The 22067-nt window shown below is 34.8% G+C and overlaps 3 protein-coding genes across 4 annotated transcripts; all 3 read left to right on the top strand.

Annotated features, from left to right (window-relative positions):
* The first annotated feature begins 3932 nt into the window (after positions 1-3932).
* Positions 3933-12784, top strand: LOC306879422 (endoplasmic reticulum junction formation protein lunapark-B-like). 2 transcript variants are annotated; one of them, XM_079432357.1, is made up of 14 exons: positions 3935-4066; positions 4340-4389; positions 4495-4536; positions 5914-6101; positions 6323-6381; positions 6566-6606; positions 7031-7114; positions 7214-7265; positions 7349-7561; positions 9504-9609; positions 9742-9812; positions 9906-10070; positions 10279-10365; positions 11549-12784. In XM_079432357.1, exons 2-14 carry the CDS (start codon positions 4363-4365, stop codon positions 11728-11730), a joined length of 1317 nt encoding a protein of 438 aa, XP_079288483.1. In that variant the 5' UTR covers positions 3935-4066; positions 4340-4362; the 3' UTR covers positions 11731-12784. The 2 variants fall into 2 exon arrangements, with proteins under 2 accessions (XP_079288484.1, XP_079288483.1); XM_079432358.1 differs by lacking the exon at positions 10279-10365 and having other exon boundaries at positions 3933-4066; positions 11549-12782.
* Positions 12785-13499: 715 nt separating this feature from the next.
* Positions 13500-16780, top strand: LOC306879421 (ATP synthase F(0) complex subunit C3, mitochondrial-like). Its single transcript, XM_079432356.1, has 5 exons — positions 13500-13560; positions 13757-13844; positions 14494-14571; positions 14869-15059; positions 15486-16780. The coding sequence occupies exons 2-5, from the start codon at positions 13806-13808 to the stop codon at positions 15598-15600; spliced, it is 423 nt and encodes a 140-aa protein (XP_079288482.1). The 5' UTR covers positions 13500-13560; positions 13757-13805; the 3' UTR covers positions 15601-16780.
* On the top strand, positions 16301-21688 carry LOC306879217 (acetylcholine receptor subunit alpha-like; the record flags this gene model as incomplete). The annotated part of the gene is made up of 8 exons (XM_079432005.1): positions 16301-16318; positions 17908-18066; positions 18208-18252; positions 18476-18573; positions 18710-18905; positions 19022-19254; positions 20530-20769; positions 20916-21688. The coding sequence occupies 6 exons, from the start codon at positions 16301-16303 to the stop codon at positions 19025-19027; spliced, it is 522 nt and encodes a 173-aa protein (XP_079288131.1). The 3' UTR covers positions 19028-19254; positions 20530-20769; positions 20916-21688.
* Between the last annotated feature and the right edge of the window lie 379 nt (positions 21689-22067).

Below are 22067 nucleotides of genomic sequence, written 5' to 3'. Positions count from 1 at the left end.
TCCTTCTTCTTCTTTTTATATTTTACGGTGGTTGGTATCCAGCGTATTGGCGCATTAGCGCCACCTTCTGCAATCACGGTCCTCCACTTCCGAGAAAGTGGATTTTTTTTTTGCAACATTATTCTTAGAACCTTTTCCTTTCTTTTTTAAATTTAAACCTTTGATTCCGGTTCTGTATATTTTATAGCTATGTATGTGCTAATGTCTTTTATAGTGGAGGAGCAGGTTTCTGCAAGCGGTCATTATGGTGCCATTAGAACTCAATATCCTTCTCTAGAACTGCGCGCGGACAGTAAATCACGTGTGTGTGTGTGTGTGTGTGTGTGTATGTGTGTGTGTGTGCGTGCGTGTGTGTGTGTGTGTGTGTGTGTGTGTGTGTATGTGTGTGTGTGTGTGTGACGCATCTCAATTGTTCTTTCGTCAAATGTTAAGGTATTAATATCCCAATACATACAGATATTGACACTAGCTCTTCGATATAAATATAGGTGCATGCATTAATAGCCTTAAATCTTGTAAAAATCAATATGTCTATATTCAACTTTTTTTTTTTTAAATAGACGCATTAAACCTAAAACTATATGTATGGTATTGGCTAATATGAGAACAGAGATCATGTATTGTAATAATTTCTTGATGTTATTGTATTGTATTTATTTGGAAACAAAAATTACACATTTATACACTTTCTTTTTATTACAGCTCATTATACATTTAGAACATTGACATATATTCAAGTCACTTTTCAGCTTATCAGTAAACAGAAAGTACATATTTATTGTGGTGCTGTATTTATTTATTTATTTCCAGGCTTGAGCAGAGGTCGGGGCATCTTAACCTGTTCTCTAAAAGCAAGGAAGGGAAGAAAGGCGAGCTGAAGAAACCAAATTCAATACAAACACACATTAAAGACTTGGTAATATTCTAATTATTTAGGATAGGCCTATTATTGGATGTTAGACAAAATCATAGTCTTTTAACCTAACCGTAATAGCTAAATATTTGACAGGCAAAATAAATAAATAAAATAGCTATTTTAACCAGCACTGTTTGTTTTTTCATCCTTGATTCATGAAACAGAATAAAAAATATGGTTGAGCAAGTGGTCGTTGCATTCAGCAAATGCAGTGTGTTTTTATATGGAAAGCAGACGTTTTTGCATCGTCCATATACTCCCCTAAAACCGAATCTGTGAATGTGCTGTGGAAACACACAGTCGGTTCTACAGGGTATATATAGACGACCGAACAAAGATTCCATATGAATGTTCCGAAATGGAACGTCCTAAAAAAAATTAAGAGCACCACATTTCCACGGTCCAGACATAAAAAAAAAAAAATAAATAAAAAAAAAATAAGGCGTTGATAATGTTTAACACATGAAAATTGAAAACACCCTGTAAACAAGAAAATATTTTTTAAAACAAAGTCATTTCAGTTAAGATACAAATTGTGAGGAATTATCTTAAAGACCACTTTATCAATTATTTCGATCAAATTAAAACATAAATAAAATGTCTCTCAAAAAAATGCTTTTTTGAGGTATTTAATGAGTTGACTATTTTTCCTGAGCATGAATTTGATGTTAATTTCAGATATTTTCTCATATTAATAAAATTTGTGCCTTTTGTAATCATATAATAAAAAAAATAAAACTATTTGAGAAATCTGCTATCTTAGGAAATCAAGAAAATCTAATTTCTTTCATGGTGTTTCTGTGTCTCTCTCTCTCTCTCTCTATCTCTCTCTCTCTCTCTCTCTCGCCGCAATGCAGTAAGGTAGTAAATTAGGAGAACCCTCTCGCTTTCAAATTTAAATTGATTCGTTAACAAAGAAACCAGAATAATAAATTCAGATTTACTTATAGAACAGAAATGCACAACACATTTGGACTTATTTGACTTCCTCTCAAGATTGTCTTATTGTCTCAATTTTTTTAGATTTACAATTTCTCTTATTCAACAATGTAGGGTAAATTGCCGTCTGCATAAAAAGACACAGGATGGCCAGACTATAAGAATTTTCCTGTTAAAATTCACAATTGATAATTATTGATAAAGCTACTGATTGATCAGAAAAAGTCAATTAATTTATTTTAAAAAGAAAAAAGCATTAAGTTTGATTTTGCAGCTGCACTTACCATTTGATGCAAAAACGACCTGTTTAAAATACATTTCCCTGTATTAAAGTAAATAGTCGATATTTAAAAGAGAAAGAAAAGAATAAAATAAAAAGAAATAGGCTACAAAATATATATATATATATTGCACAAATGATAAAACAGACAGAATTGCAGACAGACGTCCTCTTACTGAGCTTTCCTGTGCAACAGAGCGCGTGGGAAGGAAAGAGAGGGGCCAATATTACCGCGAGCCCAGAGCGCGTCTCATCTCTGATACCCAATGACGGACGCGCGAGGCTCGTAAAACCGTTTTACAACCTGAGCTGTAAATCAACTTTTGAGCTGGGAAGAGCTTAGAAACCGCAGATTTTCTACCCCACAGTGGCGTTGCCAGCTAACCATTTACAATCTACAAAAACGAACAAATGAAGGAAACAGAAACGCCTGAAATAGCTCAAAATATAGGGCGCAGTCCGGTAATATGGGCAGCAATCTGCACATGCATCGACTGCTCGTTGTAAAATATGTTATGTCAGGCATCTTCTATCATTTTATGATTAAAAAAGGTAAAATCCCTTATCCATTTAAAAACAGAAATTCCCTCTTTTTTCTACACCCTGTTCACCAAAAACTGCTCTGTGCAGGATTTGTGAACAAGGAAACAAAAGCTCTTGTAATAAATTTGAACAAAGTTACAATTTTTATTACTAACACTGCCTTTCATTTACAGCATGGTATTACAAAAAATAAAAATAAATAAATAAAAATCCAATAGCTTACAATACAATAACCCTGCAAGGTAGCCTATATCTGTGTGTGGGGGAGGTTGCTGAGAGAGCCTTAATGTATTTGTGCATGGGTGTTAGAATACGAACAATTTATAATATTATACATTATTACATGTACCTAATATTAAAACTCACTTTGATGTGTGAGCGCGTGTGCGTGCATATATAAGCTAAAGAGACACTGTGTATCGCTCTGTAGAACATTTTTTATGCAGCATTTGTAATACAGTACTTGCATTTCCCCACAACTAATAAAATAAGCATGGGTCTATAATTGAGTGTCTATGTGTAGCCATGAAGCCTACATTTATGGATAGGTCTACTGCAGATTCTTTCGATATTTAATGTGAACAATATAAATTAAGGGAACCATCAAAAGATCTCTTAAATGCCAGTTTATGTAATATGAATATAGGTGGAATGTAATGGGCTTTTTTTTTTTTTTTTTTTTTGGTAATAGAAAAAAACAAAACAACAACAACAACAACAACAAAAAGATGGACAGCTACAACATTCCTGGTCCTGGCTAATGTTATCATTCAACAGAGCTGTGTTTTTTAGGCACATTTTATGTCAATTCAATGAATGCATGTCCCTGATTGAGCAGGCTTTATAGCATATTTTACTCAACAGCTCAGTGTTTTGGGCTTCCAAAATTATTATTTAAAATTACTATTACTATTTCTGGTAAAAACAAACAAACAAATAAAATAAATAAATAAATAAATAAATATGTGCAGGGTAAGCCTACGTTTTACGCTTGTTGCATGATGTATATTGATACAAAACAGTTTTCACAGCTAAAACATTCTTATTTCGTTTTTACATTTACATATTTTATATTTCCATGTAGGATACCACCTTTCTTTTTTCATTGCTTTTCTTCTTTCAATTGTTTGATTTTTTTCGTAGTGTAATTTCTGATAATTATCGCACAAAACAGGGGCATACAAATGGGTTATACTGTTATATAATCACGGGATTATTAGCGGGATTAATCTATGCAGTCAGTGCAGTTTTAATGCAGAAGATAAATTGTTGCAAGGCTTTTAATTGTAAACTACAGGGCTTTTATTTTGAAGGTTCAAATTAACTTCCGAAATCCTCTGATTACGTCACCGTCTCAAGCTCAGCCTCCGACCCATCTCTGTAGAAAGGCAAGTTAACGAGTGAACTCATGCAAATTTTAATCTTATAATATGCTCCATTGCGTACGGCTTTGCATTAAGCGAATTTGATTCAGGACAGTTTTAGGGCAGGTGTTTTTCTGCCTGTCCCTGTTACAGTAATATCCTGTTGCACTGTTCTGTTATTTCTCAGTTCAATATACTTACTCGTTGTATTCGTTTGGTTGCAAGCGTGTCTTAATATTATGTACAAGCATTTGAGGGTGTGGAGGGTAATTAAAATGCTCGGTTTCTGTTTTTAAGGTGTGGATTTCGCGTTACTGACTATGGGAGCCATAATTTCACGGTGGAAGGTGAGAATATTTCTCCCTTTTGCAATTTTTACCCCCAATCCAGTTCTTGCACTTCTTTATCAAACCCATTCTATAGACAATAATGCAATTGTTATGTTCCAACAGGCTAAACCTTCCACTGTGGAACTTCTAGAGGTACTGGACAAGGTATGTTCTCCACTGTTGTCCTGCCCTTTCAAACCCACAGACTACTTTCAGCCATTGTGACCTTATCACACATCACAGGGCTGTATGTCATCATCTGAACCCTTGTACTGGCTGCATTTCCTCGCTTTACTCATTCCTGGCTCGCCTCCTGAAGCCTCCGTCTATCTGGAGACTGTATTGACAGGACCATCTGTTTGCTGGGCTGCTGCGGTTGACCTTAACTGTCCAGTGGTGGTCACTGCTTTGGTTTAGAGTGAGCTGTAGGAATACACTATGCAATTCCAGGGGGCTTTAAGTTTAATTTCTACTGTACATTCAAATGTAACTAACAGAGCTTATATCCGGCATTCAGTATTCATGTTCTGCATTAGCAAGGCCAATGTTGCTCAGATTTATGTTGGGTGTAGGTTTTAATGAAATGCTGTAACATGACACATGGTGACAAATCTGTTATTCATGCCACCATATAAACAAACATTATAATTTATTTTGAGGAGTTATTGCTATCCGACTTGACCTTAAACATGACTTTTGTTAGTGTAAGCTAATGTAGTTGGAGTCGGTCATGTTATAATTTCGATGTGTTTATTTGCATATGTGTTTTATGTTTTGTAGTATTTTTGATACATCAGGATTTTATGGCCATATTGTGAGAATATGGAGATCTTGCTCAACTTGTAAAAAAACATTAGTTTTATTCAGAGGCCCACATTGAGCAAAAATATGCAATTTAGTGCAGATGTTGTTATTTATATGGCCAAAACTGAAAATTAAATCAGTTTTTTTTGTGACAGTATTGAAGACTTACTTGCATAAAATGCATATAGATTATTAGTTAAAATCAAGATGATAAATACTTTTTGTTTTCTCATCAAAGCTGTGTAGTGTCATACAATGATGGTTGAGATAAATGTTCATCATAAGCCTGTTTTAGCACGTAACAACATTATTTAAAATGATTTTTCTAAAAGACAATCAAGTTTTTCAGTTCAGTAATTGTTCATTTTGAAATATTAATAACAAAATAAAAAGTTATTTTTGCATTTACTTTACTCTAAATTAAAGATTTCACAGCAAAAGGACGCACCACAAGGTAGAGATTTTTAGAATTCAACTAAAAAGCCATTTACTCTAAAAAAGTATGAATCAATCAGACAGAAGGCATGTAGTAGATGGTTTTTCAGTTTGATCATGTTAATAATTGAGAGAGCCTACAAATTTATGAATCATATATGATATAGTAGAGTAGACTTTACAGGGTTAAATTAAATGTTATCAAATGTAGTATTTTTAGGTTACCTTGTAAAGCATTTTTACAGCATTTAGCCCAATGTAATAACATTGGTAATGATCTTATATTGCGACATGAATCCACAGGACATAAAGGACCTTGAGGAGTTTCGTGCAAAGAACCAGCGTTTGCTGAAGTTGTGGGTGGGCCGACTTCTCTTCTACTCATCTGCTCTGTATCTGATCACATGTCTATGTGTGTATTACCTGTACTTCCCTGAGCAATGGAGCGCTCGGCTCATCACTGCCTTGCCTCTGCTGGCCTTTCCTGCACTGTGAGTCCTATGTTTTATTCATGGATAATGACATTGTGTTAGGCTTGCTTATTGTATTACTTTTGATGTTATTACATCTGTATTACATATTATATATATATATATGTATTGCATTGTGTTATACTCCTTTTTAAAGGCTGCTTGGCTTATAGGTTATTGTGTTGCATTATTAGTTTGTTAATGTGTTTTCTTGCTTAATTTTATATTCTCTCGCTTCATAGAGTGTTGCTATTAAGAAAACTGCTCATCTTCCTTTTCTGCAAACGTACAGAGAGAAACAGTAAGCATATGATATGTTGTTTTTCTTAATTCTTCAAAGTTTTCTTCATTTTCTTGTTCATAAATATGTTTGAATACATCAAAGATCTTGACAGGGATCTGCTTGGGTTTTGATTGATGGACTCACTGGTCTTTTGAGTGAATATCTTTATATATTGACTAATTTATGGTTTCTTCTGTTTCAGATGAAAAATTAGAGGATTTAAAAGCACAGAAACTGAAAATAGTAAGTGTGACTGCATACACATTTGAACTGATGTCTAAGGAATTAAGCTTGTTTTTGGCTACTAATATATCAGGGCCTGTATTCACAAAACAATTTAGCTTACCACTAAGAGTTCTCCTAAATAGCAGTAAAAGTTTTTAGCCTTTTATAAACAGCCTTTTAATTAACAGAGTGGAATAATTATGGCTGACTGTAAGACATGCAAATATAATCAAATCAAATTAATATTGTCCCCGACAAGTTATACACCAGTCATAATACCCCCTCGATTAAGGCGATTTACCTTTTTAAAAGCTCATTATAGTCAAATGTTTCTAAAATGTTTACATTCCAAGGCAGATTGCCGGAAACAGCCATTAAAGGGCCCTGATGAATAAAATTGTTCATATGAACCATGAAACAAATGAACTATGTTTTTTGTCAGCTTGAGGAGGTGATGGAAACGGAGACCTACAAAAACGCTAAACTCATATTGGAGAGATTCGATCCAGAATCTAAAAAGAAAGCAGTTAGTACAGTCATATGTATTATTAAAGCTTTACACGGATGTAGAGATTTATTTTTGGAGCTAGCGAGCTAGCGATGAATACATGGTTTGTCTTTACAGGAAGCAGAAGCCACTCCAGTCAGACCGCATATGATCCCTAGACCAGGACAAGGTTTGTATATGTTATATTTTTGATTTTGTGTTTATGTGTGTTTTCCTTATGCGTCATGCACGCTGCACTCTCATTATATCCAGACCTTCGGCAGCGGCACGTTGCAATGGCTACTCCTGGTCCAGTACCCAGGCCCAGGTCCCCAGGAGGCACACCCCTTCACGGTGCCCCAGGAGGGCCTCCAGAGAAAGGGCTAGCCGGGTCTGTAGCCAGCCCAACAGGAGCGAGCCAGGCAGAAACACCGCAACAAATGATGAGAAGAAGCATGAGTCCTTATTCACCAGGACCTGGATCAGGTTCAGTACACTCATACTTGTATATAAATCCTTGTATTGATAAGTAAATGAAAAGCAGATAGCTGTAAATTCTGATAAAATAGCAGATAATAAATCCTTTGACTGTAAATCAATTGAATTTATATTTAATCATACCTTTTTATTTTTTAATACATGCACCTGTTTATTGAACATTTGTGTCTTCGATCATACAGTATAAGTGTGTTAGAGTGACTGTAAGGCACTGATAATTATTATTATTATTATTATTATTTAGTCATTTAGCAGACGCTTTGTTCCAAAGTGACTTACAAATGAGGACAACAGAAGCAATCAATTGCAGTATTAAAACAACTAAACACAGATCCAAAACTAAAAGCTAAAACTTTATAAATACTATCATACACATTTTAAAAATAAAGAAATTAAATAAAAATGACAAATGCATACAACAAAATTTCAAAACTTAACATTTAAATGAAAAACCAAAAATAAAGCTTAAAACAATTCAAAATATTAAAGAACAAAAGGTTTGAGTATAATAATGATTCTAACATAACACTAAGCCAAACACCAAAAAAACAACAACAACAATATATATATATATGTATATGTATATGTACAACCACACACATACATACTGTATATATACATACACATTTATAAATTCAATATATATATATATATATAATTTCATTTCCATTTAGTTTGTTGAAGTATTAAAATAACTCAAATAAAATAAAAATAAAACTTAATAAAAGACCTATACAGACATAATAAATTCAGAGATTATTTAACTAAAATTAAAATAGATAACAAATACAAATCACTGCAGTATAGTTTATCAGTAATCCTAAGAAATAACATTGCCAAACACACATGCTAAAAACAACAACTTACTTACACGTAGTAAGAAATGGTTATAAAAACTATATCAGAAGTGAAACAAGTAGTAGAAAAGAGGAGAAATCAAAAGCGATACTTATATCCTTTGCCGGTGTCCCAGCCCGATGGTCTTTTTCAACTCTTCGGTCATCACACGAGGAGGACTTCACACGACAACTGTGCTGCCGCGGTAAACTACGCTTTTTTTAAATCTATATAATTATTTTTATATTTTGATAATAAATGGCTAAAATACAGTGCTAGTTTGTCTAAAATTAAAAATTTTAATAAATTAAAACATTAATTTTAAATACTATAATAAATTTGTGCATTCCAACATTAGAACTATACTATATTTCTTACTATATGTAAGAAAAATTCATATTTATTTCTAGGTATGCTGAAGTGTACATTTAACAAGGTTATTATTAGTGTCATTATTGCTTTTAGATCAACTTTGAGTAACTATATATAGAAATGTAAAAATAAGGGAAATGAGCATGCATAATAAATTTTTTTTGTAAAGACTAACATTTAGCATTGTGCATTCCTATTTTTAGATACACTGTTTTAATACAATTTCACATATAAAAGTATGCTAAGTTATGAAGCTGTCCTTTCTAATGTGATAGTTCACTTAAAATAATTCTGTCATCATGTACTCACCCTCATGTCATTCCAGACTTGTACGATGAACATTCTTCTGCAGAACACGAAAGATATTGTGAATAATGTTGGTGACCATTGACTTGCATTGTATGGACAAAACAACACTTGAGACATTTATCAAAATGCAGCAGAAGAAATAAAGTCATACAGGTTTGGAATGACATTTTTAGGTGAACTATACCGGGATAGTGTGGATCAAGGCATTCACACAGTTTAAGCCTGTATAAAAAATCCTTATTCGCATTCCTCACTAAATCAACATTTTCTGGGGCTTTAACACAAGCTGAACTTTATAGGCTTCTTACTGCTTTGCCATATTTGATGTCATTTGCATTATTGTGAAGTCCTAGTGTGTCATTTTCTTGGTTTGTGTAGTGATGAAGTGATGATTATGCTTTTGATCATTTAGGTATGCGTCCTCCTGGTCCACCTCTTGCTCGACCCATCCTTCCACGAGAGCGCAGCGCTGTGGACAGAGTCATTGAGTATTTGGTGGGAGATGGACCTCAGAACAGGTATTAAACTGGTATAACATACAAACAGCTTGATGTACAAGTTAAGAGAAACACACTCAGGCTAGAATCATGTCAGTACATGTGATAATAATTTGTTTCTTGCACTTCTCCCATTTATTCTTATACGTTCAGATATGCATTGATTTGCCAGCAGTGTTTTTCCCACAATGGTATGGCTTTGAAAGAGGAATTTGAGTATGTAGGTAAGAACCTGTCAGAACACAGTACGGAACTGTGAAGATACTTCCTTAACTGAGGATTTTATTTTAATACTCATGTGTTGTTTAATGTGACAGCGTTCCGTTGTGCTTATTGCTACTTCATGAACCCGGCGAGAAAGACACGCCCCCAGGCACCCAGACTCCCAGAATTCAGTTTTGAGCGCAGACTTCGCTCTGAATCTCCTGAAACACAGTCGTCTGTCGCCACAGAGACACCAGAGGACAGTGACGCCCCTGAAGGTATTTCATGTTGCTGACAGCCAGTGACACTCATTATCAAGACCTCATCAAATCATTTTGTCATGCCATGTGTCAATCGGTCTTAAAACTGCAGCTGGAAAGCCTCCAAGAGGAGAGCAAACAACGTTTTGCAGTTTTTAAGAAATCATTCACATTTATTATTTGTATGAATGAATGTTGTGTTTTATTTTATTTGTGTGTTTTTTAGACCGTATTGTCTCGGCTCGCTCCGCTCGTGTTTCTCACTCTGGCACCCCTTGGAGTAAAGTTCATAGTTTCAAGAAATTTCCCTCAGGTCCCAGAACCCACACACAGACACACTTTACTTAAACATGCACTACTATTCAAATTTGGGGTCAGTATGATTTTATTTGTGTGTTTTTGAAAGGGTTTAATGCTCACCAAGGCTGCATTTATTTGATCAAAAATGCAATTTACAATTTAAAATAACTATTTTCTATTTTAATATACTTTAAAATATGTTTTACTTCAGTCTTCATTTTTAATTATAGGCTTTAGGTGCATGAGAAACATTTCTTTTTATTATCAGTGTTGAAACTTTTGTGCTGCTTAATATTTTTGTGGAAACTTTTATATACCTTTTTTGACCAGCATCCTTTGATCAATAGAAAACTAAATTTATTTTATTCGAAATATTTTTTGTAGTATTATCATGTCTTTACTGTCACTTTTGATCAATTTAATGTGCTCTTGCTGAATAAAATTTATTAGTTTATTTCAAAAATTGTACTGACCCCAAACTTTTGAACAGTAGTGTATGCACTGCATGATGCTTTGGAGCTAAAGTATTCTCTCCTCCTTTCAGTTACTGTGGGCAACATAATCATGATCACAATCATTTCCTATTCATAGACCACTCTACACTCTACACAAAATCACACAACACAATAATGACTGTCCCCATTACAAAGCAGGATGGTGTGTGTTTGTTAATGGCTGTAAATCTTATTTAAATAAAGGAAAAATGTGATTAGAAAATCTGTCTTAAGGGAAATATCTTGCATTTTTGACATTCAACTTATTTTTTGCTCTTTATAGAAATAGAAATTGCAACCAAAAAGATGCTTTTTGCAAAATGTGGACAGGAGCGACTAATATTGCAAAATAGCCGCAAAATTACTATTAGTTTTAGCAAGATGGTTAGATACTGAATGTCTAAAATGTTGAATATCTCTCCTTAAAAAATCTGAAGATCTTGTTTCCAAACCATTGGGTGCATGGCTCATTGTTTTAAATGCTTTCCCTATAATTATTAATTGGCTTATTTACAGTCTTGATAATGCATGTTGTGCTTCTTTTAAACATGTATTATCATACTGAATGAAGAATACCACAAATTATATACTTCATTTTTAATGCAATAACAGGCCTAATACATATACAATTTGACACACGCACAACATTGCCATGGCTTTTAGCAGTAAACTTTTATATGCTTCGTTATTTCATTTTTACAGATGACATAGAAAGAACTACCACTGTGGAGCCTCAGGAACCTACCGCTGAAGATCCACCTCCTGCACGTGAATCAGAGGAAGAAGAGGCACAGCCTCAGCGGAGCCCGTCCCCCTCAGAGGATGTCCAACAGGAAGAGGCTGGCGCTCAGGGGCAACAGCAGAAAGAGGAGGAATCAAACTAAACTGTGTTTGAATGCAGTTTAAACATGGTTTTCATCAATGCCGTTCACTGCAGCTTTTGATTTTTGGGCTGTTTGGTTTTGAATTCACTCTAAAGCTTGTTCATTAAGTACATCTTAGTAATTCTGGAGGCTGTTAAGTGTTTTTACTGCTTATTTATTTATATATGCACCACAGTGTTTACATATAGGTGGCTAAATATCATACCACATTACAGTTTGTAATACTAATGGTGTGGTGCGCACCAGAGTGGTGATTTCACCCAGTACAATACCTGTGCATTGTTTGTTTATGAGGGTGATTTCACAAACAAACTGCAATTGCTGAAGTCAGAATAGTATATAAGTTTACAGTGTTAGCATTCAGTTGCATAGTAAATAAGGATAAAACATGTAGTAGGAGTTGCTGTCTTTGTGTTTACAGAATTATTTGAAGCTGCAAGCTGAACAAAAATACACTGAAAAAAGCATAGTCCTTGTAGGGGAGTGCTGCTTTTTTTGCCAAATGCACTATTTTGAGTCTTAAATATTTATTCTTTTTTTTTGTAATTGTTTTAATTGCTTGTGTTTTTTCTGGCCAACAGTTTGTTTACTTGTTTGTGTATAATAATTCAACTGTCTTGTGCCTTTCTGGTTAGGAATATGTCTGGGACTTACTGCACAGTTTACAAAATTGATAAATTTGTCAAAATAATTGGTTTTCATTCATAGGATGTTTTCTGCATTGATGTTTAAGTGAACTTGTGCTAGAGGGACACTGGTATTTATTCATGGATTTAAAAAAATAAATAAAAAGATGATAATGATAATTTTTTAGTCATTTGTTCCTCTGCATTTTGCATTAGTTATTTAATTTCCATGTTCATTGTGAATTGACTCTAATCTCAATAAGCAACACAAAATTCATGTGCTTTGGAACTGAAATTATCCACTTGTTCTTGTTTGTTTGTCAGTACTTGCAAGTTGTTGTGCACATGTCTTGCATTTACAGACTGGATTGTGTGCATGGTAAATCCAATAAAATGCTTTTCCTGAAGAATGATTCTTTCAACATGATCATGAAACGTGAGTTTTACTCTGGTAGGAAACAAAGACGTGATTCTTTAAGAATTAAGAAGCACATTCTAGAAAGGCTAATTGAACAAATGTAATGCATGATAATATTCAGTTTAATACATAACCTTTTTGTCATATGTTGCCCATAGCAATTGAAGTAACTCATCTTGAAAAAAAATTTATTTTTACTCTGGATTTTCAGTTGTTCAAACTCAAATACACCAGCAGTGCCTTAAGTTACAACAATCACGTGTTGCTTGATAGGATATATAACATGTTATTTCTCAGAACCTAAAAAAATATGTTAGATGTGTTCTTTGAGATATTTGTCAAACCAGTAAATCTAATATAACACCAAAAACATATGATATTAAATATTTGTACAAAACTAGGAATTCTTTCATGGTCCCAGTAATGTTTTATATGCTTTTATAATTGCATTAGCTAATTAACAATTATGAAGACAATGTCCAGAACCAAAGTTCTAAATATTGTATTTGATCTTTGTTGTATAGGCCTTTTTAGTTTACAAAAGTCGTGCTTCAGTAATATATTTGACCTTATTTGTCTAGATCACTTGATCAGGATTAACTTACTGACTGCTGAAAGTGTAAAATAGAAGTAATTATAACTGTAATGTTTTCTTTGCCATCAGCAGTGTTAAATAAAGCACCATTGAATGACCTTCAAGCGCGTCATACAAGCATACGGGAGCGTCATTAAATAGAGGGTCGGGCATGCGCAGTAGCTCCTCAGCGGTTCGACCTCTGCAGCCGGGTAAGTGAAGGAGAGCTAAACGAGAACCTATATTGTCACAATCTTATACCATCATTACGCTTTAGATATATTTAATCAAACCATTTGATCCATTTCATATTCTACAGATTATATAGCCCTTGCAAAAGGAGTTATTTAGTAGCATTTTGAAAGCGCTGATTTTACATTGACCTTAAACTGTCTGCTTTTCCCATAGAGACAGACGCGGGTTTATTCCTCCCCACAGCCAGCGAGCTCAATCAAACATGTACGCCTGTGCAAAATTCGTGTCCACACCCGCACTGGTGAGTATTTCTTTGCGGTTATGATAGAATGGGTAATCTCAGAGAATTATGCTTCTTTAAAATGCAGGAGGCCTGGTACACTTGACTTTTATTTCTTGTGGTGATACAGTGCGTTGTTTGCGTCACGTATTGCAAAAAACACCGCTGCAGAATTGGTTTGTGTGCATGTCATTGTGGTTAAGATGTCAATGGGCCGCTTGTTGCTAATGCTATCATCTGAACGGCGATTCCAGGGAAGTCAAGGTCATTATAGAAATCTGACAGAAAAACAATGTTTTGTAGTCAGCTGGAATGTCAAACAAAAACTGAACTCTTTTAAATGTATTCCACTCGAGCTAAAGGGTGAAATATAGTAGTGATGGTTGGTTCAAGACTGCGGGTGTTCTCCTTTTGCACTCGACTAGCCGCAGACCAATATTAATTTATGAATGTCATGATTCGTTCAGTTGACATTTGGAGTGTGATTGATAAATGTCCAGTACAATTTCTAATTGTAGCAAATATTTAATACATTTTCTGGACACAAGGTACCTCCTATGTATGTGTTGAAGCAACAGTTGGGCCTTGTGTGTCAGTCTTAAGTACAGTAATTATAATAAACCTTATTGTATGTCTTGGGTGCTAATGTGACTTCTGGTCTCCATCTCAGGTCCGCTCTGGCTCAAGAGCGCTGTACAGACCACTCTCTGCCTCTGTGCTCTCCAGGCCAGATGTCAGCTCTGCAGAGGTGAGTGCTTTATGTATATGCATATGCCATGTTTAAGATTTGTGGCATGCGCTTGCAGTTGTAAATGGACGTTTAATGTCCTTTTAGCAGATATTTCCCCTGTAAAGCCTTTTTCCTATGCAAGGAACAGTTCATAAATCACTGTCAGATTAATGCCTATTATATGCACTTACTTGCATTATAAGCTTGTTACAATCTACAACATGATTTCTTTTTGTTAAGTGATGGTAGATGCAGCTCATTCATCATGGATCATGTGTCTGTCTGTCTTTTTTTTTTTTTTTTTTTTATAAAAAGGCCAGCCCAGCTTTTCTGCCACACACAGCCGTTTCCCAGGTTGCAGTGCGGGGTTTTCAGACAAGCGCCGTTAGTCGTGACATCGACACAGCCGCCAAGTTCATCGGTGCTGGTGCCGCCACTGTGGGAGTGGCAGGATCAGGAGCTGGAATCGGAACAGTGTTCGGCAGCCTCATTATTGGATATGCCAGGTAGACTAGACCAACGCGCACCATTGATATGATCTCTGAAAATAATCACCATCTTGTTGCCATTAGTTATATTGCAACAGAATGGCTGCTTCTAAATATTGCAATGCTTCTAAGAAGGAGTTCCTGATCTTTCTATAGGGTAGTGCAATGTAAACTATACATGTCCTCAGATTTGTTGTTTTTATTTATTTTATAGTTCTAAAATATTCAAATATTAAAGTTAAGTTTAAGAACTGAGCTTGTGAATATTGCAGCAATGCAACTGTAGTATTATGTAAAATTGAGTTTATATAGTTCAACTTGAGCAAATGTAACTTCTGTCATGTATCGCACTGTTGTTAACTGATGTCTTTTTTTCCATGACACAGCAATGTTCCTTACAGAGATCTGATAATGAGTGATCTCTGACCTCTTTTTCTCTCACAGGAACCCATCTCTGAAGCAGCAGTTGTTCTCATATGCTATCTTGGGATTTGCCCTGTCTGAGGCTATGGGTCTCTTCTGTTTGATGGTGGCTTTCCTTATTCTGTTTGCCATGTAAATAGTGCTCCGTCCGCCTCTTCCCACCGCTGTGACGACACACGTTTTACACTGGCTACCAAAAGAGTTCTGTGTTGGTATAATTAAAATTGTACATTTTCCAAGTTTTGTTGAAGGCTGGTAAGGTAAAACATGTATTGTAAAAATGGATCCAAAAACAGAATAAATACATGTATTTCACTATTTAAAATGTTTGAATTAGTTTTTTTTGTTGGAAATTGGTGCCGATGAAGAGGGTTGTTACTTGCATGTTGATTTCTGTGTTTATTAGTCAAACAAGTCAGGTTATTTAACAAGAACAGTGCGGTCAATTACAGAATGGCTCAGATTTTACACATTACTTATTTTACCAGTAATCTAAAAATTTTACTTTTTTTTTTTTTTTTTTGGTAGTTGTCTCTTTCAGTGTAAGAATTAGTGTGTGATAATTAGGATTGTTACAATTTAAAATGTATGGAATCTTGCTTCCTCCAAGGAATTAAAAAGAACCAAAAGGTGATCATGACGTTTTATCGCAAGTCTCAATTTATATTTCAAATTCTGAAAAAAAAAAAAAAAAAAACGGAATATCAGAATTCTTAAAATTCAAATAAAAATTCTCACAGTTCTGAAGTAACATCTAACAAATCTGAGTTTACATCGGTAACACTATTTTAAGGTGCCCTTGTTACACGTTACTTGTACTTTTATAATAACAAATCATGCATGATGACATACAAGTAACCCTAAAACTAACCATGCAGTAAGTATATGTATTTAATTATTATTAAACGTATAATTATACTGCAACAAGGACACGTTAAGATGTGTAACGATAGTTTGTTTTTATTACAAAAGTACAAGTAAATGCTTCTACGACAGTTGATCGTTCAAGGGGGCGACATTAGAATGCGTTTTTGATCTTCCCGCAAATTTTTCAAAGGGAAACAAATTAGGTGCACATATTTTAGCCTTTTTCTTAAAGATCACTGACAACTAACAGGTTTAAATCAGCTAAAAGGGTCACATTTAAGACATAATTTGATAATTATGTGCATAGAGCTGTAAGTTCAAACCCAGCATGCACGTGCAGCAATGTTATTAGTCTCGCGCTGACTGACAGCTGCCAGCTCGTGCCACATGCGGGTTTAACAATACTGCAACGCAACACCCACACAGAGAGAGAAAGTTCAGCTACAGTCAGGACGAGGTGCTTCTTCAGTCGACCACACAGACTTTCTGACTCATAACGAGGAGTTGAATAACTAGGCCTACATACTGATTTTTACCAATTTTGGCTTTTCTATTCGGTGAGTAACCACTTTGTTTTATATTCGAATTTTTACAAGGGAAAACTGCCCTATAGACATCAAACTCCTTTCGTTTTCCATGACTTCAAATACACTGATAAAGGCTTCAGTTCAGCTGATATTCTAAACTAAACTATTATGGAGAAGAACAGTGTACTTACCTAGAAAAGACCTCCGTGACAAATAGGACTACAGAAAAACAAAAAAACAAATCGTACTTTTGTTGGAAACCCAAGTTATGTTCGAAATTTTTAGTTTTTAAACCTTTTTAAAAGATATATTTGCTACGTGTATAGTATGCATACTATGCGTCCTGTTTGATTGACAAGTGGAAGTGCGCGGCTCATTCAAGAGGTTTGTGGCTGAGGTGAGATCAGTGTTTCAGCGGTCAGTTTTGTGCTATTTGCTGACAAATATTCCCGTCTCGTCTCTCTCTTTATATTTTCTGTTTCTTTTTTGCCCTACTTCTCGGATGAGGCTGAAATCAAGGCTCTATTCAGCAGGGAGAAGTGATACTATGAACTATATGGTTGTGGCCTAAACTTAAACCGGAAATAGCTCTTCTTTTTCTTCTTTATTTGTTTTATCAAAAATACCGTAAATGTTAATGTGGACTCAAAGCTCACTCATTTACCTGTGTGAGTACACTCAATAGACTACTCAAGCTGATGAAATAAACAATATGGATTGTTTTTACTTCATTATTCTCAACAAAATTGTTCAGAAATGTAAAGAAACCTAATATCCTAATTGTGGCCTATCATTGAAGCCTAGTTTCCTGAGTAGGTTGATTGCAGAATGTCAGCACTTCTGTTAGTTCTGGTTATAAAAGAATAGTAACAGTACTCAGACATTGCATGTCTTAGTGTTTCGTGTGTGTGTGTGTGTGTGTGTGTTTCATATGCAGTTGCTTGACTCCATCAGTGTTAATCCTCTGTGCCATTTAGGATCTATGTGTGTGTTTGTGTGTGAGTTAGAGGAGTGGGGTGATAACTTTCTCTCACAGAGCAATTTAATAGTGTGTGTGCATTGCAGGACCAGCATTGTGCTCCGAAGATGAGACAAGATTAGTAAAGTCTCTGTTTACCAGGTATAACAAGGTTGTTCGCCCTGTTAGCCATTTTAAGGATCCAGTGGTGGTTACTGTGAGACTACAACTCATTCAGCTTATCAGCGTGGTAAATTATATCTTTGTTTATTTCTATTTTTTTATTTCAGATTCATGATTTATCCATATGTTAATAAAGGTTTACATTGCACAAATAAACTTTTTGTATTCTCTTGCCTTCCATTATCTTTCCTTTCTTTCTTAATTACAGGATGAAGTTAATCAGATTGTTACCAGTAATGTACGGTTAAAGCAGGTGTGGGTTTCAGCTGCTGTATTAGTTCCTGTGTGCTGCTATCTAAGTAGCTATCACTGATGATGTGATGTGATTTTGTTTATTAATTTTAAGGAATTAAAGGCAGTTCAAGAAATGCTGCCATAACGCATAAATCTTTCAAAATGCAAATTTTACATGACAGTACCTGCTTGGAGACAGGAGTCATTATACGCGTATCTCTTTCTCCTCATCTGATGTTCAGCAATGGAAGGAAGTGAATCCTGACGACTACAGTGGCATCAGGAAGATCAGAATTCCCTCCACTGATATCTGGAAACCGGATTTAGTGCTTTATAACAAGTATGAGTCACTTTGTCCAGAACTTTATCTCTTTGCCCCTGTACATTAGTGTGAATCCATCATGTAATACTCATTTACTTAAAAATACATATACCTGTTCTGATATCTTTCACTATTTGTTTATGTGTTTGTGCAGTGCTGATGAAGACTTTGCCATTGTCCATGAGACAAAAGTCTTGTTGGAGCACACGGGTATGATAACATGGACTCCTCCAGCAATCTTTAAGAGCTACTGTGAGATTGTGGTCCTTCACTTTCCCTTCGACCTGCAAAACTGCAGCATGAAACTTGGAATGTGGACCTATGATGGCAATCTTGTCATTATCAACCCAGTAACTATATCACCACACATAATCATCAGGATGCATGAATATTTGTACATTGCTTATTGTTTTTATTTGTACGAACCAGTATATTCATACATTTTTTTTGTGCTTGTGTAGGACAGCGATAGACCAGACCTAAGTAATTTCATGGAGAGCGGGGAGTGCGTGATGAAGGATTACAGGAACTGGAAACACTGGGTGTATTACGCTTGCTGTCCAGAAACTCCCTATCTTGATATCACTTATCACTTCCTCCTGCTCCGCCTCCCACTTTATTTCATTGTGAACGTCATTATCCCCTGCATGCTGTTCTCCTTCCTCACTGGGCTTGTGTTCTACCTGCCCACAGACTCTGGTAACCCTGTGTTTTATTGTATGGGTTTTATGTTTAATGGGTATGCAGTATGACCCAAATCTTGTATCATATTGTACTTCTGTTTTATATCATGGTAACTGATTATTTTTGTTGGAAACATTCTGGTAGTATATTTAAATGGGCTAATGCCTATTTGTGTATTATTATATATTACAAACAAAAATACATGAATACTTTCTCTTTTTTGTACTTGATTCTGTCTAGGTGAGAAGTAACAGACCTAATTCATACTCTTAGTAGAATAAGTGATTTTAAATCTCATCAAAAAACTTCAAGTCAAATGGCTAAAGGAGCGAGACTCTTAAATCTTTGGCATTAATCCAAAGGTAGTATACATAGGAATTAAATGAAAATCAAGTATAGTTAGACTGAGTATTAAAAAAGCAGGAATCTAGTAGTAAATATAAAGTAATAAAATAATGAATAGTGAATATAATGAAAAAATATAATATAATATAATATTATTTATATATGAATATAAATACATATATAGTAAACATAATAAACAAAAAGTATATTAAGTTCCCTTGAAATCTTAGAAATATTTTTATTATAAAAACAATTACACTAGTAGTTTACTAATAAAGGAGGATGGAAGCATGTAGTTATCTGTATATCAGCAGTATGTCTATACGCTCACTTGTAATATAGTTCACAGTGTATGGAATACAAAAGAAACACGTTAACTAGCTGTGTTCTGTTTACTACTGTTACACCTAAAGTACACTTAAAAGTGTAACTTTATAAACTAAAACAGGCCAGTTTACACCCAAGAAGTATTGAAATAGTACACTTACAAGTATGCTACTAGTACATTTATTTTAGTGTATTTGCTATATAAAGTATAGTTGGAAAATATACTTGAACTTCTCATAAGTTTACTTAATAAAATTAACATTTTAGTAAGGGTGGATGATTTCTTCCACAGCATTTTAGAAACTTATTTTTTATCTTGAAATTTGTTCAACTCAATTAACAAAGGTACTTTTTTTGGAAGTTACATATTTACATTCAAAATACAGATTTTCCAGCCATGGTAATCATTATTTTTGCTGTCCTGTTTGGACTGCTAGTGGAACACATACTTTATTATTTATTTAGTCTTTTTTTGTTTTGTTTTTTTTGTTTAAAGATTTTTACTTGTTTCTAAACTTTACATACATTAGTTTTTTTTTATTTTTTTTTACTTTGAGCTATCAAACCTGTTGAGATTCTGATCAGAGATGTATGTTGACTTTCTCCTCTGTCCCACAGATCTTCATAGACACCATTCCAAACCTGATGTTTTTCTCCACTATGAAGCGGCCATCCCAGGAACGACAGGAAAAGCATCTTTTTCCTGCAGATTTTGACATCTCTGACATCTCAGGGAAACCCATGTCTGCCTCTGTCACTTACCACTCTCCCATAACCAAAAATCCTGATGTACGTAGTGCCTTTGAGGGTGTTAAATACATCGCAGACACCATGAAAAGCGACGAGGAGTCCAACAATGTGAGAACATTCACCAGCATCATTTTTTGTTATTTCTGAAACTTTTGCAGCTCTTTGAAAATAAGTTTAGAATTTTTGTTTTACTCTACATTCCTTTTCTACCTTCATCTGACTACTTGATTCTTTCCTTCTATCTGTTCATCTAGGCCGCAGAGGAATGGAAATTTGTCCTGGATCACATTTTTCTATGTGTGTTTATGGCGGTGTGTATTATTGGCACATTAGGAGTGTTTGCCGGACGCCTGATCGAGCTCAGCATGCTGTGAGAGCCCAAAGGGCAAATGAAGCCAGGGACTGGAGTGCCTTGACTCTGCTGAGCTGTATCAAAGAGGCAAAGATTCCTGATCAGACCAGATGTTAATGGAACAGTGAGCTTATTCAACAACTGGAAAATAAACCACACACACTGTTTGTTTCTCTTCATTTAAAGCATTTCTGCTAATACAGTTGCTCTCTCCTAACCTCAGAATGTATATGTGCAAATGTAAACTATGCAGAACTTGACAGAATTAAGCAAAGAAGCAGAGAAATATGAGAATGGCATTTATTGTGGCATCTATTTTACATAGGAGTATATTATATTCAGTTTGTTTGATTTGTTTTCATTTTTCTTGGTCTTTGTTTTCCATGGTAACAAATGTACTTGAATTGTTAGATATTTAAAGAGAAAAGAATGAATAAAGTGTATTTGATCTACTGCACATTAACTAAACCTAAAAGCAGACAAATGGTTAAATCTGATGATGTTGCCATTGTTACATTTCTCTGACATATGCCACTGTATTTGGTCAAATATATTATACAGACACATATTTAATAGTTAATTTAAGTTTTGGTTTTAGTTTAAACATGCTTTTGATTAAGCATATAATGTAACATTTTTCTTGTAATGCATAATAAACTACTGGTAATCACAGTTTTTGGGCTCTCTTTCTCTCTCTTTCGTAATTGCTTTTATGCCTAAAAATTAATTTGGCTTTAGTGGTTCAGTAAATGTTTTATCTTCCAGGCTGCTCATACATGCACTGCTCCGGGTGTATGTTCACTACTGTGTGTACACTTGGATGGGTTAAATGCAGTGCACAAATTCCCAGTATAGGTCACCATACTTGGCCACACACCACTTCCCTTTCTGCTGACTTTTTTCTCACTATGACCAGAAATTTGTGAACTATAAGTGAATCTCTTTGAATATCTGTTACATTTTCTGTGCATTCACACAACGCTCAGCTTTTCTGTCACACATTGTGTGCAGAGTTTGACAGATGTTTGAGCTCAGCTCGAGGCAGTCGGACACA

The sequence above is a fragment of the Barbus barbus genome (genome assembly GCF_936440315.1).
Source record: "Barbus barbus genome assembly, chromosome: 13".
Taxonomy (NCBI): Eukaryota; Metazoa; Chordata; class Actinopteri; order Cypriniformes; family Cyprinidae; genus Barbus; species Barbus barbus.
This window is presented reverse-complemented; position numbering and strand designations above follow the sequence as displayed.

What these genes read in the sequence shown, in the direction of transcription:
- LOC306879422 (XM_079432357.1), top strand. Translation starts at nt 4,363, where the DNA reads ATGGGAGCCATAATTTCACGGTGGAAG. An exon ending in CCATAATTTCACGGTGGAAG is followed by an intron (nt 4,390 to 4,494) that starts GTGAGAATATTT and finishes ATGTTCCAACAG; the next exon opens with GCTAAACCTTCCACTGTGGA. An exon ending in GGACAGTGACGCCCCTGAAG is followed by an intron (nt 10,071 to 10,278) that starts GTATTTCATGTT and finishes TGTGTTTTTTAG; the next exon opens with ACCGTATTGTCTCGGCTCGC.
- LOC306879421 (XM_079432356.1), top strand. Translation starts at nt 13,806, where the DNA reads ATGTACGCCTGTGCAAAATTCGTGTCCACACCCGCACTG. An exon ending in CAGATGTCAGCTCTGCAGAG is followed by an intron (nt 14,572 to 14,868) that starts GTGAGTGCTTTA and finishes TTTTATAAAAAG; the next exon opens with GCCAGCCCAGCTTTTCTGCC. An exon ending in CTCATTATTGGATATGCCAG is followed by an intron (nt 15,060 to 15,485) that starts GTAGACTAGACC and finishes TTTCTCTCACAG; the next exon opens with GAACCCATCTCTGAAGCAGC.